The 14,100-nt window shown below is 43.9% G+C and overlaps 1 protein-coding gene across 17 annotated transcripts in view; it reads left to right on the forward strand.

The window, feature by feature from the left end:
• NCAM1 (neural cell adhesion molecule 1) overlaps positions 1 to 12,895 on the forward strand; it is a 366,996-nt gene extending 354,101 nt beyond the window's left edge. For 10 of the 17 annotated variants that reach the window (XM_060787043.2, XM_060787042.2, XM_060787046.2 and 7 more), the window contains 4 exons: positions 2,109 to 2,316; positions 4,028 to 4,144; positions 8,097 to 8,882; positions 11,202 to 12,895. In XM_060787043.2, coding sequence (XP_060643026.2) covers positions 2,109 to 2,316; positions 4,028 to 4,144; positions 8,097 to 8,882; positions 11,202 to 11,322 — 1,232 coding nt within the window. In that variant the 3' untranslated portion in view covers positions 11,323 to 12,895. The remainder of the gene's footprint in view (positions 1 to 2,108; positions 2,317 to 4,027; positions 4,145 to 8,096; positions 8,883 to 11,201) is intronic. The other 7 variants (XM_067470804.1, XM_060787053.2, XM_060787054.2 and 4 more) reach the window with 1 other exon arrangement.
• The last annotated feature ends 1,205 nt before the right edge of the window (positions 12,896 to 14,100 follow it).

Consider the following 14,100-nt stretch of genomic DNA (forward strand, 5'->3'; position numbering starts at 1 on the left):
TCAGGGGTGATTTGAATGCAATATTCTTGCTTCTTGGCAGAATGGGGTTGGACTGGATGGCCCAGGAGGTCTCTTCCAACTCTTTGATTCTATGATTCTATGATATTCAGCCCTAGGCCTTTTGCCAGGTGCACCTCAAAAAGATTTCTAAGGGAGTCATACTAGCCCTTTGGTAGTACCTTGAAGCCCATCAAGTTGCATTTGTCAAGCCCTAAATGGTCCCTTCCCAACTTACATATCCGAATGCGTCTCCCATTATGAACCATCTAGGAACTTATGATCATCTGGGGAGGCCCTGCTCTCGTTACCGCCTTCGTCACAAGTACGTTTGGCGGAGACGAGAGACAGGGCCTTATCGGTGGTGGCCCCTTGGCTGTGGAACACCTTCCCTATAGATATTAGATCAGCCACTTCCCTTTTAACATTCCAGAAAAAAGTCCAGGCGTAGAAGCGTTTGCAAATGCAGGGTAACCGACATACAAAAATGGAACGACTAGACAATGAGTCCGGACCTCACTACCTCTGAGGATGCTTGCCATAGATGCAGGCGAAACGTCAGGAGAGAATGCCTCTAGAACATGGCCATAAAGCCCGAAAAAACCTACAACAACCCAGTCCGGACAATGTTTTTAACACGGAGACACTATGAATTTATATTTTATTGATTCGTTTACGTTTTTAATTGTATTTATGACATCGTAAGCATTGAATTTTGCCCTGTTAACCGCCTCGAGTCGCCTACGGGCTGAGAAGGGCGGTATACAAATCTATATAAATAAATCTATATAAATCTATATAAATAAATCCATATAAATAAAAATGTTATGTTGGTTTGTGGGATTAACATAACTCAAAAACCACTGGGTGAATTAACACCAAATTTGGACACAAGACACCTATCAGGCCAACGAGTGACCATCACTCATTAAAACATTGAAAAACACATCAGAAGGGACTTAAAAAGCTGAAAAACAAGTAAAATAATACAACACATGCACAAAACCACATATATACACATATACACAAATATACACACACACAAAACACATATACAGAGACTGGGCCACAGCAACAGGTGGCTGGGGATGGCTAGTAAATCTATATAAATAAAAATGTAATGTTAGTTTGTGGGATTAACAGAACTCAAAAACCACTGGGGGAATTGACACCAAATTTGGACACGACACCTAACAACCCAATGTATGTCCTTCACTCAAAAAAAATTGATTTTGTCATTTGGGAGTTGTAGTTGCTGGGATTTATAGTTCACCTACAATCACAGAGCATTCTGAACCCCACCAATGATAGAATTGGGCCAAACGTCCCTCACAGAACCCCCATGTGGGCCACAGCAATGTATGGCAGGGGACAGCTAGTCTATATAAATAAAAATGTAATGTTAGTTTGTGGGATTCACATAACTCAAAAACCACTGGGCGAATTGACACCAAATTTGGACACAAGACACCTCTTAGACCAGTGAGTGATCATCACTCACAAAACACTGAAAACACAATGGAAGGGACTTAAAAAGCAAAAAAAGCAAAAAGACGCTACAGCGCATGCGCACAACCATATATATATATATATGCAAACACACATATACCCAAATATATACACACACATATACACACACAAAACACATATACACAGAAAGGGTGACAGCTACACATGGCAGGGGACGGCTAGTAAATAAATAAATATTTGGCCTCTGCTCTTGTGAACTGAAGCCACTTCCTCAAGGGGGGCCTCAACGCTCAGATTGTTCTGCAGACTATTTGTGTTGCCAGAGCATAATTTTGCTTGCATTTGCATAAGTGCAAGTGAAAATGAGAAAGATGATACTTGGCTTCAAGGCACAGCATTTGCTCTGTTTGGGTGCTCGCCAGTGTCTTGCTCCTTCACCCATTCTCCACGACCTCCACAGACACATGTGGGATATAAGTCCTCATCTGCTCTGCTTTCCAGGCAGTGGATTCTAGGAAGAGGTAGTTTGGTGATAATATTCACCAAACAAATTGGGTGGGAGATAGAAGCAGGTGCTGATACGGTCCGTGGCCATGCCTCCTCGCTAACCATGGTGTTTCCTCCTCTTTCCCTCTCTGAAGCCAGCACAAGCCCTACGTCGGGACTGGGCACTGCGGCCATTGTGGGCATCCTCATCGTCATCTTTGTCCTCCTGCTGGTGGCTGTGGACGTCACCTGCTACTTCCTCAACAAGTGCGGCCTCTTGATGTGCATTGCCGTCAACGTGTGTGGCAAATCCGGTCCTGGGGCCAAGGGCAAAGACATGGAAGAGGGCAAGGCTGCCTTCTCGTAAGTAACAGGAACCCTGAATAGACACCCTTGGAAGCCTAGACTCTACTCCCATTGTGGAGCAGAACAAGTCTAACACTGAGCTGTGGACAATCCCCAAGGAGATGTGAGCAGGAAAGATCACATCAGTATCAGATGGCATATCCTAACAGGCAGTGGCTTTCCCAAGTTCTTTCCATGCCATGCTACCTGAGGTCACGTTGCCTAGAGCAGTGTTTCTCAACCTTCCTAATGGCGCAACCCCTTAATACTGTTCCTTATGTTGTGTTGACCCCCAACCATAACATTGTTTTCGTTGCTCCTTCACAACTGTAATTTTGTTCCTGTTATGAATCATCTTGTAAATACCCGATATGCAGGATGTATTTTCATTCATTTGGCACAAATACTCGATACGCCCAAATTTGAATACTGGTGGGGTTGAGGGGAGGATTGATTTTGTCATTTGGGAGTTGTAGTTCCTGGGATTTATAGTTCACGTACAGTATCAAAGAGCATTGTGAGCTCCACCAATGATGGAACTTAACCAAACTCGGCACACTCCCATGACCAACAGGAAATACTAGAAGGATTTGGTGGGCATTGACCTTGGGTTTTGGAGTTGTAGTTCACCTACGTCCAGAGAGCACTGATGCATCTGGACCAAACTTGGCATAAATACTTAATATGCCCAAAGTTAGGTGTTTGAGGAAGATAGAACTTGACATTTGGGAGTTGTAGTTGCTGGGATTTATAGTTCCCCCACAATATCAAAGAGCATTGTGAACTCCACCAATGATGGAATTGAACCAAACTCGGCACACTCCCACGACCAACAGAAAATACTAGAAGGGTTTGGTGGGCATTGACCTTAGGTTTTGGAGTTGTAGTTCACCTATGTCCAGAGAGCACTGGACCCAACTTGGCACAAATACTCAATATGTCCAAATGTGGACACTGGTGGGGTTTGGGGAAGATAGACCATGACATTTGGGAGTTGTAGTTGCTGGCATTTATAGTTCACCTATAATATCAAAGAGCATTGTGAACTCCACCAATGATGGAATTGACCCAAACTCGGCACACTCCCACGACCAACAGTAAACACTAGAAGGGTTTGGTGGGCATTGACCTTAGGTTTTGGAGCTGTAGTTCACCCACGTCCAGAGAGCACTGGACCAAACTTGGCACAAATACTCAATATGCCCAAATGTGGACACTGGTGGGGTTTGGGGAAGAAAGACCTTGACATTTGGGAGTTGTAGTTGCTGGGATTTATAGTTCACCTATAATCAAATAGCATTCTGAACCCCACCAACAATAGAATTGGGCCAAACTTCCCACACGGAACCCACACAACCAACAGAAAATACTGTGATTTCTAATTGTCTTTGGCGACCCTCTGACACCCCCTCGTGACCACCCAGGGGTCCCAACCCCAAGGTTGAGAAACACTGCCCTAGAGCTTATGTGGCTGAACCTGAAACACTGTGCATCCTTGATGTTCTCTTGACCTCTGCGTAGGACAACTAGGATGAGATTTTGGCTTTCTGGGCAACATAGAAAAACTCACTTCTAGCCTCCTTGCCTAGTTGGCTCCCCTCCCCACATGAAGGTCTGTCCTCCCTCAGCTCTAGGATTACGAGAAAGAAGCAGGTGTAAGAAACACTTGCAATCGAATGAGAAAGCGGCCTTCAACCCTTAACCACTCTCCCCATTCTGCTCCTTACAGGAAAGATGAATCAAAAGAGCCCATTGTGGAAGTGCGAACAGAGGAAGAGCGGACCCCAAACCACGACGGGGGCAAACACACGGAACCCAATGAGACCACACCGCTAACGGAGCCAGAGTATGTTGAGTATGGGCAGCTACCGGCGTCTCCGGGAAAACGGGAAGCTAAGATTATTGTTTGGTCTCCTTCAATAGAAGGAAGAGGTTTCTCAGCAGGTCCTTTTTGGTGTTTCCAAGTGAAATAGTTTGGGTTGCATATGTATGGTGTGTGTGTGAGAGAGAGAGACACTGAGAGGTAGGTAGAGGGAAGCAGTTAGGGAGAAATCAACATCAACAGAATGTAACAGAATGGGAGTTTCAGAAGTGTGTGTGTGTGTGTGTGTGTGTATATATATATATATATATATACACACACACACACACACACACACATATGCATATATATACACACACAAAACACATATACGCAGACTGGAACGCATGGCAGGGGATGGCTAGTCTATATAAATAAAAATGTAATGTTTATTTGTGGGATTAACATAACTCAAAAACCACTGGACGAATTGACACTAAATTTGGACACAAGACACCTCTCAGGCCAATGAGTGACCATCACTCATTAAAACACTGAAAAACACAGCAGAAGGGACTTAAACAGCCAAAAAACAAAACTTACATTACAACACATGCACAAATCCACATATATATAGGCAAACACACATATACACAAATATACACACACACTTATACACATACGAAACACATATACACAGACTGGGCCGCAACAACGCATGGCAGGGGACGGCTAGTCTATATAAATAAAAATGTAATGTTCGTTTGTTGGATTAACATAACTCAAAAACCACTGGACGAATTGACACCACATTTGGACACAAGACACTTCTCAGGCCAACAAGTGACCGTCACTCATAAAAACACTGAAAAACACAGTAGAAGGGACTTAAAAAGCAAAAAAAAATACATTACAACACATGAACAAAACCATATGTCTGTGAGTATGTGTGAGCGCGTGTGTGTATACACGCAAACACATATATATACAAATATATGCACACACAAAACACATATACGCAGACTGGGCCACAGCAACGCATGGCAGGGCACGGCTAGTCTATATAAATAAAAATGTAATGTTTGTTTGTGGGATTAACATCACTCAAAAACCACTGGGCGAATTCACACCAAATTCAGACACAATACACCTATCAGGCCAGTGAGTGACCATCACCCATAAAAACACTGAAAAACACAGCAGAAGAGACTTTAAAAACATGCACAAAACCACATATATACACAAACACACATATATACATGTATACACTAATATATACACACACATATACGCATATATGCACCCACAAAACACATATACACAGACAGGGCCACACCAACACATCGCAGGGGATGGCTAGTTGTGTGTGTGTTGTGTGTGTGTGTGTACACGCACACACTAGCCATCCCCTGCCACGTGTTACTGTGGCCCAGTCTGTGTATATATTTGTGTATATGTGTGTGTATGTGTGTGGTTTTGAGCATGCATTGTTATTTTTGAGGGGGGGGTTGACTTTTTAAGTCTCTTCTGCTGTGTTTTTCAGTGTTTTTATGAGTGATGGTCACTCGTTGGCCTGAAAGTTGTCGTGTGCCCAAATTTGGTGCCAAGTCGTGTAGTGGTTTTTGAGTTCTGTTAGTCCCACAAATGAACACTACATTTTTATTTATATAGACTAGCCGTCCCTTGCCATGTGTTGCTGTGACCCACCTGGGGGTTCTGTGTGGGAGGTTTGGCCCAATTCTATCGTTGGTGGGGTTCCGAATGCTCTGTGATTGTAGGTGAACTCTAAATCCCAGCAACTACAACTCCCGAATGTCAAGATTCTATTTCCCTCAAAGTCCACCAGTATTCACATTTGGGCATAGGGAATATTCGTGTAGGGTTCAGTCAAGATCCATCATTGTTTGAGTCCATAGTGATCTCTGGATGTAGGTGAAGTACAACTCCAAAATGTGAGGTCAATGCCTACCAAACCCTTCCAGTATTTTCTGTTGGTCATCGGAGTTCTGTGTGCCAAGTTTGGTTCAATTCCGTCGTTAGTGGAGTTCAGTATGCTCTTTGATTGTAGGTGAACTATAAATCCCAGCAACTACAACTCCCAAATGACAAAATCAATTTTTTTGAGTGAAGGACATGCATTGGGTTGTTGGGTGTCTTGTGACCAAATTTGGTGTCAGTTCGTCCAGTGGTTCTTGAGTTATGCTAATCCCACAAACCAACATTACAATTTTATTTATATAGATAAGCAATTTATCATGACTTAAGCTTTAATGGACTCGTTGGCAGCTACATGAGCTTCAGGACTCAAAAGTGGGTGAGACATCAGTGATACTTGAATCTCATTTAAATGGTAATAAAATACAAAAAAATGACCCTTTCCAAAGCAGGATTTATTTATTTATTTTTTGTGTCAGAGCAACCAGCCCATTATATTACATTTCTAACAGAACAAAGCAAACAAACAGAAAAATACACAACTTGTGAGTTTGGTAGCTGGTTAAATGTCCTTTGACCAGTATCTGGCCCCTTGGAGTGCTTCCGGTGTTGCTGCAAGAAGGTCCTCCCTTGTGCATGTGGCAGGGCTCAGGTTGCATTGCAGCAGGTGGTCAGTGGTATGCTCTTCTTCACATTCGCATGTCGTGGATTCCACCCTGTAGCCCCATTTCTTGAGGTTGGCTCTGCATCTCGTGGTGCCAGAGCGCAATCTGTTCAGCGCCTTCCAAGTCGCCCAGTCTTCTGTGTGCCCAGCAGGGAGTCTCTCATTTGGTATCAGCCATTGGTTGAGGTTCTGGGTTTGAGCTTGCCACTTTTGGACTCTCGCTTGCTGAGGTGTTCCAGAGAGTGTCTCTGTAGATCTTAGAAAACTATTTTTTTGATTTAAGTTGTTGACGTGCTGGCTGATACCCAAACAGGGGATGAGCTGGAGATGTCTCTGCCTTGGTCCTTTCACTATTGGCTGCTACTTCCCGGCGGATGTCAGGTGGTGCAATACCGGCTAAGCAGTGTAATTTCTCCAGTGGTGTCGGGCGCAGACACCCCGTGATAATGCGGCTTGTCTCATTAAGAGCCACATCCACTGTTTTAGTGTGGTGAGATGTGTTCCACACTGGGCATGCACTGAGGCTGGATGGCTGTCTCTTGGCTGTGTTGTGATTGTATATTTGTGCATGGCAGAGGACTGGGCTGGATGGCCCGTCCAATTCTATCACTACCGAAAAACATGGTAGTTATAGTTGATGTCTTGAGAAGACAGACCGTTGGTTTTGTATATTAAAATGATGGTCAAAATCCCGTATTTGATATACAATGTCCCATCTATGCCTCATTTCCAGCAGAGTAGCACAGCGCAAGGGCGGATGCCTTCACTGTGTCTGGTTGTGATCCCCAGGTTGTGCCAGTCAGCTTTCGTATGATATTGTTTGTAGCACCCACTTTTTGCTTGATGTTCAGGCAGTGCTTCTTGTAGGTCAGAGCACGGTCCAGAGTGACTCCCAGGTACTTGGGTGCGCTGCAATGCTCCAGTGGGATTCCTTCCCAGGTGATCTTCAGAGCTCGGGATGCTTGTCATTTAAATGGTAATAAAATACAAAACACGACCCTTTCCAAAGCAGGATGAAAAAGGGGTTTTGTTTTGCCAAGGGACCTTCAACCTTTTTGGAAATTGGCGTGCCTTGCAGAAGGTCCTCCCTGTACAGTTTGCAACCTGAAAGACCCCTCGAAGTTCTCGGAGGTCCATCACTTGGGCTAACCTGGTGCCAAGAGGGCCGGCACTCTTCTTGCCTGTGTGTCCTTTCTTCTTCTTCTCTTTTTTGTGTGTGTTCAATAACCGCATGTCGTCCCCGCCGTTGCCTTGACTGCCCCTCAGCTGCCTGCCGCTTTCATGGCCTTCATTGCCTGTTTCTCTCTCTCTCTTTGGCCCCACTTCCTCCCTTCCTTCCTTCCTTCCTTCCTCCCTCCCTTCCCCTCCTCTCTGTTTTCCTTCCCGCCCTCCTCACAGGCACCCTGCCGACACCACGGCGGCCACCGAGGACATGATGCCCTCCGTCACCACCGTCACCACCAACTCTGACACCATCACGGAGACCTTTGCCACCGCTCAGAATAGCCCCACCAGCGAGACCACCACGCTCACCTCCAGCATCACCTTGCCAGCCACGCCCATGCCGGACTCCAACTCGGTGGCCCCCGCTCAGGGCACGCCCTCAAAAGCGGCCGGGGCGTCCTCTCCGCCCGCTTCCGCCCCCAAAGTGGCCCCTCTGGTTGACCTCAGTGACACCCCCACGTCTACTCCGTCCTCCGGCAAGTTGTCGTCCGGCGTCCTGACCAACCAGGGGGCGGTGCTGAGCCCCAGCTCCTCCGCCAAAGCGGCCGAGGCACCCAAGGGCTCCGCTCCGAGCAGCAAATCCCCCGCCCCGCAACCCCCGCACCCCGCTAGCCCCCCGGCTTCCGCAGAGCCCAAGCTGGAGGCCTCGGGCGCCAAGAGCCCCGAAAAGGAAGCCACGCAGACCAACGCGGTGAAGAGCCCAACGGAGTCCGGCAAGAACGCCGCCAACAAGAAGGGCGAGGCTGCCACGGGGGCCGCCACCACAAACGCCACTCAGAACGAGGACTTTAAAATGGACGAAGGGAGCTTCAAGACGCCAGACATTGACCTAGCCAAGGATGTTTTTGCCGCGTTGGGCACGGCGGCCTCCGCCAACGCTCCTGGGGGACAAGCGGCGGCTGCTGCTGCTGCTCCTTCCGCGCCGGAGAGTTCCACATCGCCAGCGCCTGCCAAGACAGAGTATGCCTCCCCCCTTTAAACCCCTCTTGTTGACGTGCTGTGTCTCTTTTTCGCACTGTGCTGTGTGTATTTGGCTCCACTTCTGTGTGTTCGCCTCAAATTAACCTGGCTGTTTCTTTATGGAAGCTAACCCAACTTACTTACTTAGGTGATTCCCTCGTAGCCCAAGTGTAGTCTCTTGGTGGTGGGTCCGTAGGTGGCTGTGGAGCCCTGTCCTTGATCTGCATGTTCTCCCGCAGTGAGGACATCGGTTTCCATACGGGAGGCGGTCCCGGTTGGGGTTGGCTTGATGCGCCTTCTTACTCTTGGAACATTTCTCCCTTTCACCCTCTATCCGTGCCCCTTTGAATTCCACAGCACTGCTGGTCACAGCTGACCTCCAGTTACCGTGCTCCCAGCCACTACAACTCCCAAATGTCAAGGTCTATTTCCCCCAAACTCTACCAACGTTCACGTTTGGGTATATTGAGTATTTGTGCCAAATTTGGTCGAGATTTATCATTGTTTGAGTTCACAGTGCTCTCTGGATGTAGGTGAACTACAACTCCAAAACTCAAGGTCAGTGCCCACCAAATCCATCCAGTATTTCCTGTTGGTCATGGGAGCTCTGTATGCCAAGTTAGGTTCAATTCCATCATAGGTAAACTATAAATCCCAGCAACTATAACTCCCAAATGACAAAATCACCCCTCCCCCCCAACTCCACCACTATTAAAATTTGGGCGTATCGGGTATTTGTGTCAAATTTGGTCCAGTGAATAAAAATACATCCTGTATATCAGATATTTACTGGATATACTCGAGTATAAGCCTAGTTTTTCAGCCCCTTTTTTAGGCTGAAAAAGCTGCCCTCTGCTTATACTCGAGTCAAAGTTATTTATTATTTTACTCTGTTATTACTATTATTTTTATTGCATTTATTATTTTACTCTATTATTGATATTATTACATTTACATTATTTTACTCTATTATTATTTTATTACATTTATTTTACTCTATTATTATTACAATTATTTTACTTTATTATTGTTACTGCATTTATTACTTTACTTTCTTTCTTATTATTGGAAGGATACGTAAGCACATTTACACTGAAAAGGGTTAGAGTATATTATTACATTTACATTATTTTACTCTATTATTATTATTTAATTACATTTATTTTACTCTATTATTGATATTATTACATTTACATTATTTTACTCTATTATTTTATTACATTTATTTTACTCTATTTATTATTATTATTATTATTACTATTATTATTACATTTATTATTTTACTCTATTATTGTTACTGCATTTATTATTTTACTCTCTTTATTATTATTGGAAGGATACGTAAGCACATTTACACTGAAAAGGGTTAGAGTATATTATTACATTTACATTATTTTACTCTATTATTATTATTTAATTACATTTATTTTACTCTATTATTGATATTATTACATTTACATTATTTTACTCTATTATTTTATTACATTTATTTTACTCTATTTATTATTATTATTATTATTACTATTATTATTACATTTATTATTTTACTCTATTATTGTTACTGCATTTATTATTTTACTCTCTTTATTATTATTGGAAGGATACGTAAGCACATTTACACTGAAAAAGGTTAGAATAATGGTTTAATCAAAGTTGGTCGGTCTTATTTTAAATTACAGTTTTATGTAAACATTGAAAAACCTTTAGCTACTGTTTCCTCAATTAATGTAATTTTATTGGTATCTATATTTATTTTGTATTACCAATAGCTGCTGCATTTCCCACCCTTGACTTATACTCGAGCCAATAAGTTTTCCCCTTTTTTGGTGGTAAAATTGGGTGCCTCGGTTTATATTCGGGTCGGCTTATACTCGAATATATACGGTACATTACAATCCATAACAGTAGCCAAATGACAGGGTTGTTGTAGGTTTTTTCGGGCTGTATGGCCATTTTTCCTAGTTCCAACAGACCTCGCTACCTCTGAGGATGCTTGCCATAGATGCAGGTGAAACGTCAGGAGAGAATGCCTCTAGACCATGGCCATATAGCCCGAAAAAACCTACAACAACCCAGTGATTCTGGCCATGAAAGCCTTCGACAAGCCAAATGACAGTTATGAAGTAGCAATGGAAATAATGTTATGGTTGGGGGTCACCACGACATGAGGAAGTGGATTAAGGGGTCATGGCATTCAGAAGGTTGAGAAGCACTGTTTTAGAGGAAAGGCCCATTTCCAAGTGCTGCATGATGTCTGTCGCAAGGGCGGGTAGCCATGCCTTTCACTAACGGGCCTTGTTTTGGTGCCTTTCCTTGCAGGAAAACCCCTGTAGAAGAAAAGCCTGCAATCCAAGCCACGGAAGCCAAGACAGCCCCTGCAGAAGTCAAGACGGTGCCCAACGAAGCCATGCAAACAAACGAGAACGAGAGCAAAGCATGATGGGGTCGCGGTGCCGCGCTAAAACAAAATTTGGAAAAAAAAAGTGACAGAACAGCTTCACCTGAGCATTGAAAACACAACACACATCTCATCCCTCTAGTGTCTTTGCCTTTTTTTAAAAAAAGAAAACAGACAAAACATGCATACGATGATGGGGGAAAAAATGTGTTCTTTCTTTCTTTCTTTTTCGTAGATTTGTAGGGATTTTTTTTTCCTTTTGTGTGCACTTGCTTTAAGGGAAAAAAGGTAAATAAGTATCCCCCCCCCCTTTCTAATCCCGTTAGAATAGCAGCAACCTTGCAAAATATTCATGCAGAGTTGTAAACAATGCAATCCCATCCCAATTGCAGCCTCTTTTGGAGACGGAATTAGGAAATCTTGGCTCTCCTAGGTTGCGTTAAGTGACCAACCCCTCTGGTGTTGTATTTTGCAGCCAAATTGGGATAAGGTGTGTGGGGGGAGCCCTGTAAGCTTGCTGAAGTGAGTCTTTCCCCCCCTTCTTTCCTTCTCTTTCTCCTCTTTCTCCGGCGCCCTTTGGATTGGTTCTGTTTCCAGGTGTGTTTCCAATATTTCCTCCCAAGTTCTCAAGGCCGGGCTCTTGCTCAGAGGAGCAAACAGGGAGCAAAGCAGAGACCTCCGTGCTCCTTTACGTCTCTGTTTAACACCCCAAAATTTTGGTTTTAGGAAGGCTTTGGGAGTGTAATATTCCCCGCCAGCAGTATTCCTTGGGGTTTGTGTGTTATCGCGTGTGTTTTTGTTTTTGTTTCCAGTTCATTCGTTCGTTTGCCAACTCTTTTCTTCCAGTGTTTACAGTCGACAAAACTTTTTTTTTGTTAAAAAAAATACTTTTGTTGTGTTTCAATGTCTGTGTAAAATAGCTGCCTTTTTTTAAAAAGAGAGGGAGAAAGAAAGAGAGAAAGAGAGAGAGAGAGAACGTCAATACAGGCTGTATAGGTAGTAAGTTGACCAGCATGCTTGCTTTGCAAAGGGAGACATTTTCAACGTGGATGTTTACAGTAGGTTTTTCTCCCCTCCCCGCGATCTCCTCTCCTTCCCTCCCCTTCCCTTCTTAATTATTATTATTATTTTATTATCTTACCGCAGTACGAAAACGAGGCAACCCCTTACGTTCTTGTTTTTCTATAGACAGGCCAGTATCCTACTTCAAACTAGTATCCGGATCAGGCTGAGCTTAATGGGAATCGAGGTGGGAACGTTTGGGAAAGCAGCCATGACACCTGTTTATCGTCCGAGCGTGATAATTGTGTTTCGAAGGGAGACATGTAAGAATGGCATTGTAACTCGCTCATGGCGATCCATGGGCATTAACATTGCCTGCCTAGGTGACTCCAAACTGTCCAACTCACCGCCTGACACTTAATCTTGTCGTCTCTGTAGTGCAAACATGGGTTTGATGTACAAGCCGAGGCTTCCCTGTCCCATAAACGCTGAGCATTTCCGACTCCTCCGTAATGCCATGTTTGCTGTGTATTCAGTGGGAGGGAGAGAGGGGGCCTTGAAGGGTTGACTCCAGTGAAAATTCCACCCCAATTAAATACATTTGAGAATGCGATCTTACATTAAAGTTGAATTATTTCAGAGGATTTCAGCCCCCTAAAAAACCCCACTTTAGTCAATGATCTTACTTGTGATCCCGCTCGTCCTTATCTCATTCAGGCACAACTCAGATTTGGAAAATTCAGACAGCTTGGAAACATTCCTAAGACGTACGCAACACAATCAGCCTCCCAACAAACCCTGCAACTATTGAGAATGCGATCTTACATTAAAGTTGAATTATTTCAGAGGATTTCAGCCCCCTAAAAAAACCCCACTTTAGTCAGCGATCTCACTTGTGATCCAGCTCGTCCTTATCTCATTGAGGCACAACTCAGATTTGGAAAACTCAACCAGCTTGGAAACATTCCTAAGATGTATGCAACACAATCAGCCTCCCAACAAACCCTGCAACAACAACAACAATAATGATAATAATAAAACTTTATTTATACCCCGCTACCATGTTCCCAAGGGACTTGGTGCGGCTTACAAATCCTGCAACAACAACAACAATAAAACTTTATTTATACCCCGCTACCATCTCCCCAAGGGACTTAGTGCGGCTTACATGAGGCCGAGCCCACAATACACCAATACAAACAATAACAACAACGGTAAAACAATTAAATAAAACTCATAAACAAAAAAAGCAATATACAGTGACAATAATACAACACACAATTAAAATCTATGGCTGGGCCAAATGTAATTAAAGTTAAAAATAATGCTAGGCATGAATAAGGTGTGAGAGATGGGGCGTTGGTGGGAGCATACAACAATCCTAAATCAGTATAAGGTGCATTTGGAGGGCACAATGCTGAGAATTCATTATTCTGGGAAGGCACACTGGAACAACCACGTTTTCAGGCTCCTCCGAAAGCCTAGCGGTGGAATCACTACATTGTCAAAGGAAAGCTCGTGTGAATAGGTGTTGATGGATAAGTTCAACACTTGGTGGCATTTTGACCATTGGAAAGAGGCTCTGTTGCAATCGCCAAGGGATCAAAATATTGAGGGCTGGGACAGAGTCAATAAATCTCTCGTAAAAGAATGTATACCTTGTGCTGAAAAGCTACAGGCGTCAAGAATTTCCACCAAATAGGGTACAATTTACTTTGAGAAGCATCATTACTTCGAGGCTGCTTTTAGTCCCGCGAGGCTCAATTTTCGACAGCACCAAACCTCTCACAACTGGGTTGTTGTAGGTTTTTTCAGGCT

This window comes from Anolis sagrei, chromosome 7 (genome assembly GCF_037176765.1).
Source record: "Anolis sagrei isolate rAnoSag1 chromosome 7, rAnoSag1.mat, whole genome shotgun sequence".
NCBI lineage: Eukaryota > Metazoa > Chordata > Lepidosauria > Squamata > Dactyloidae > Anolis > Anolis sagrei.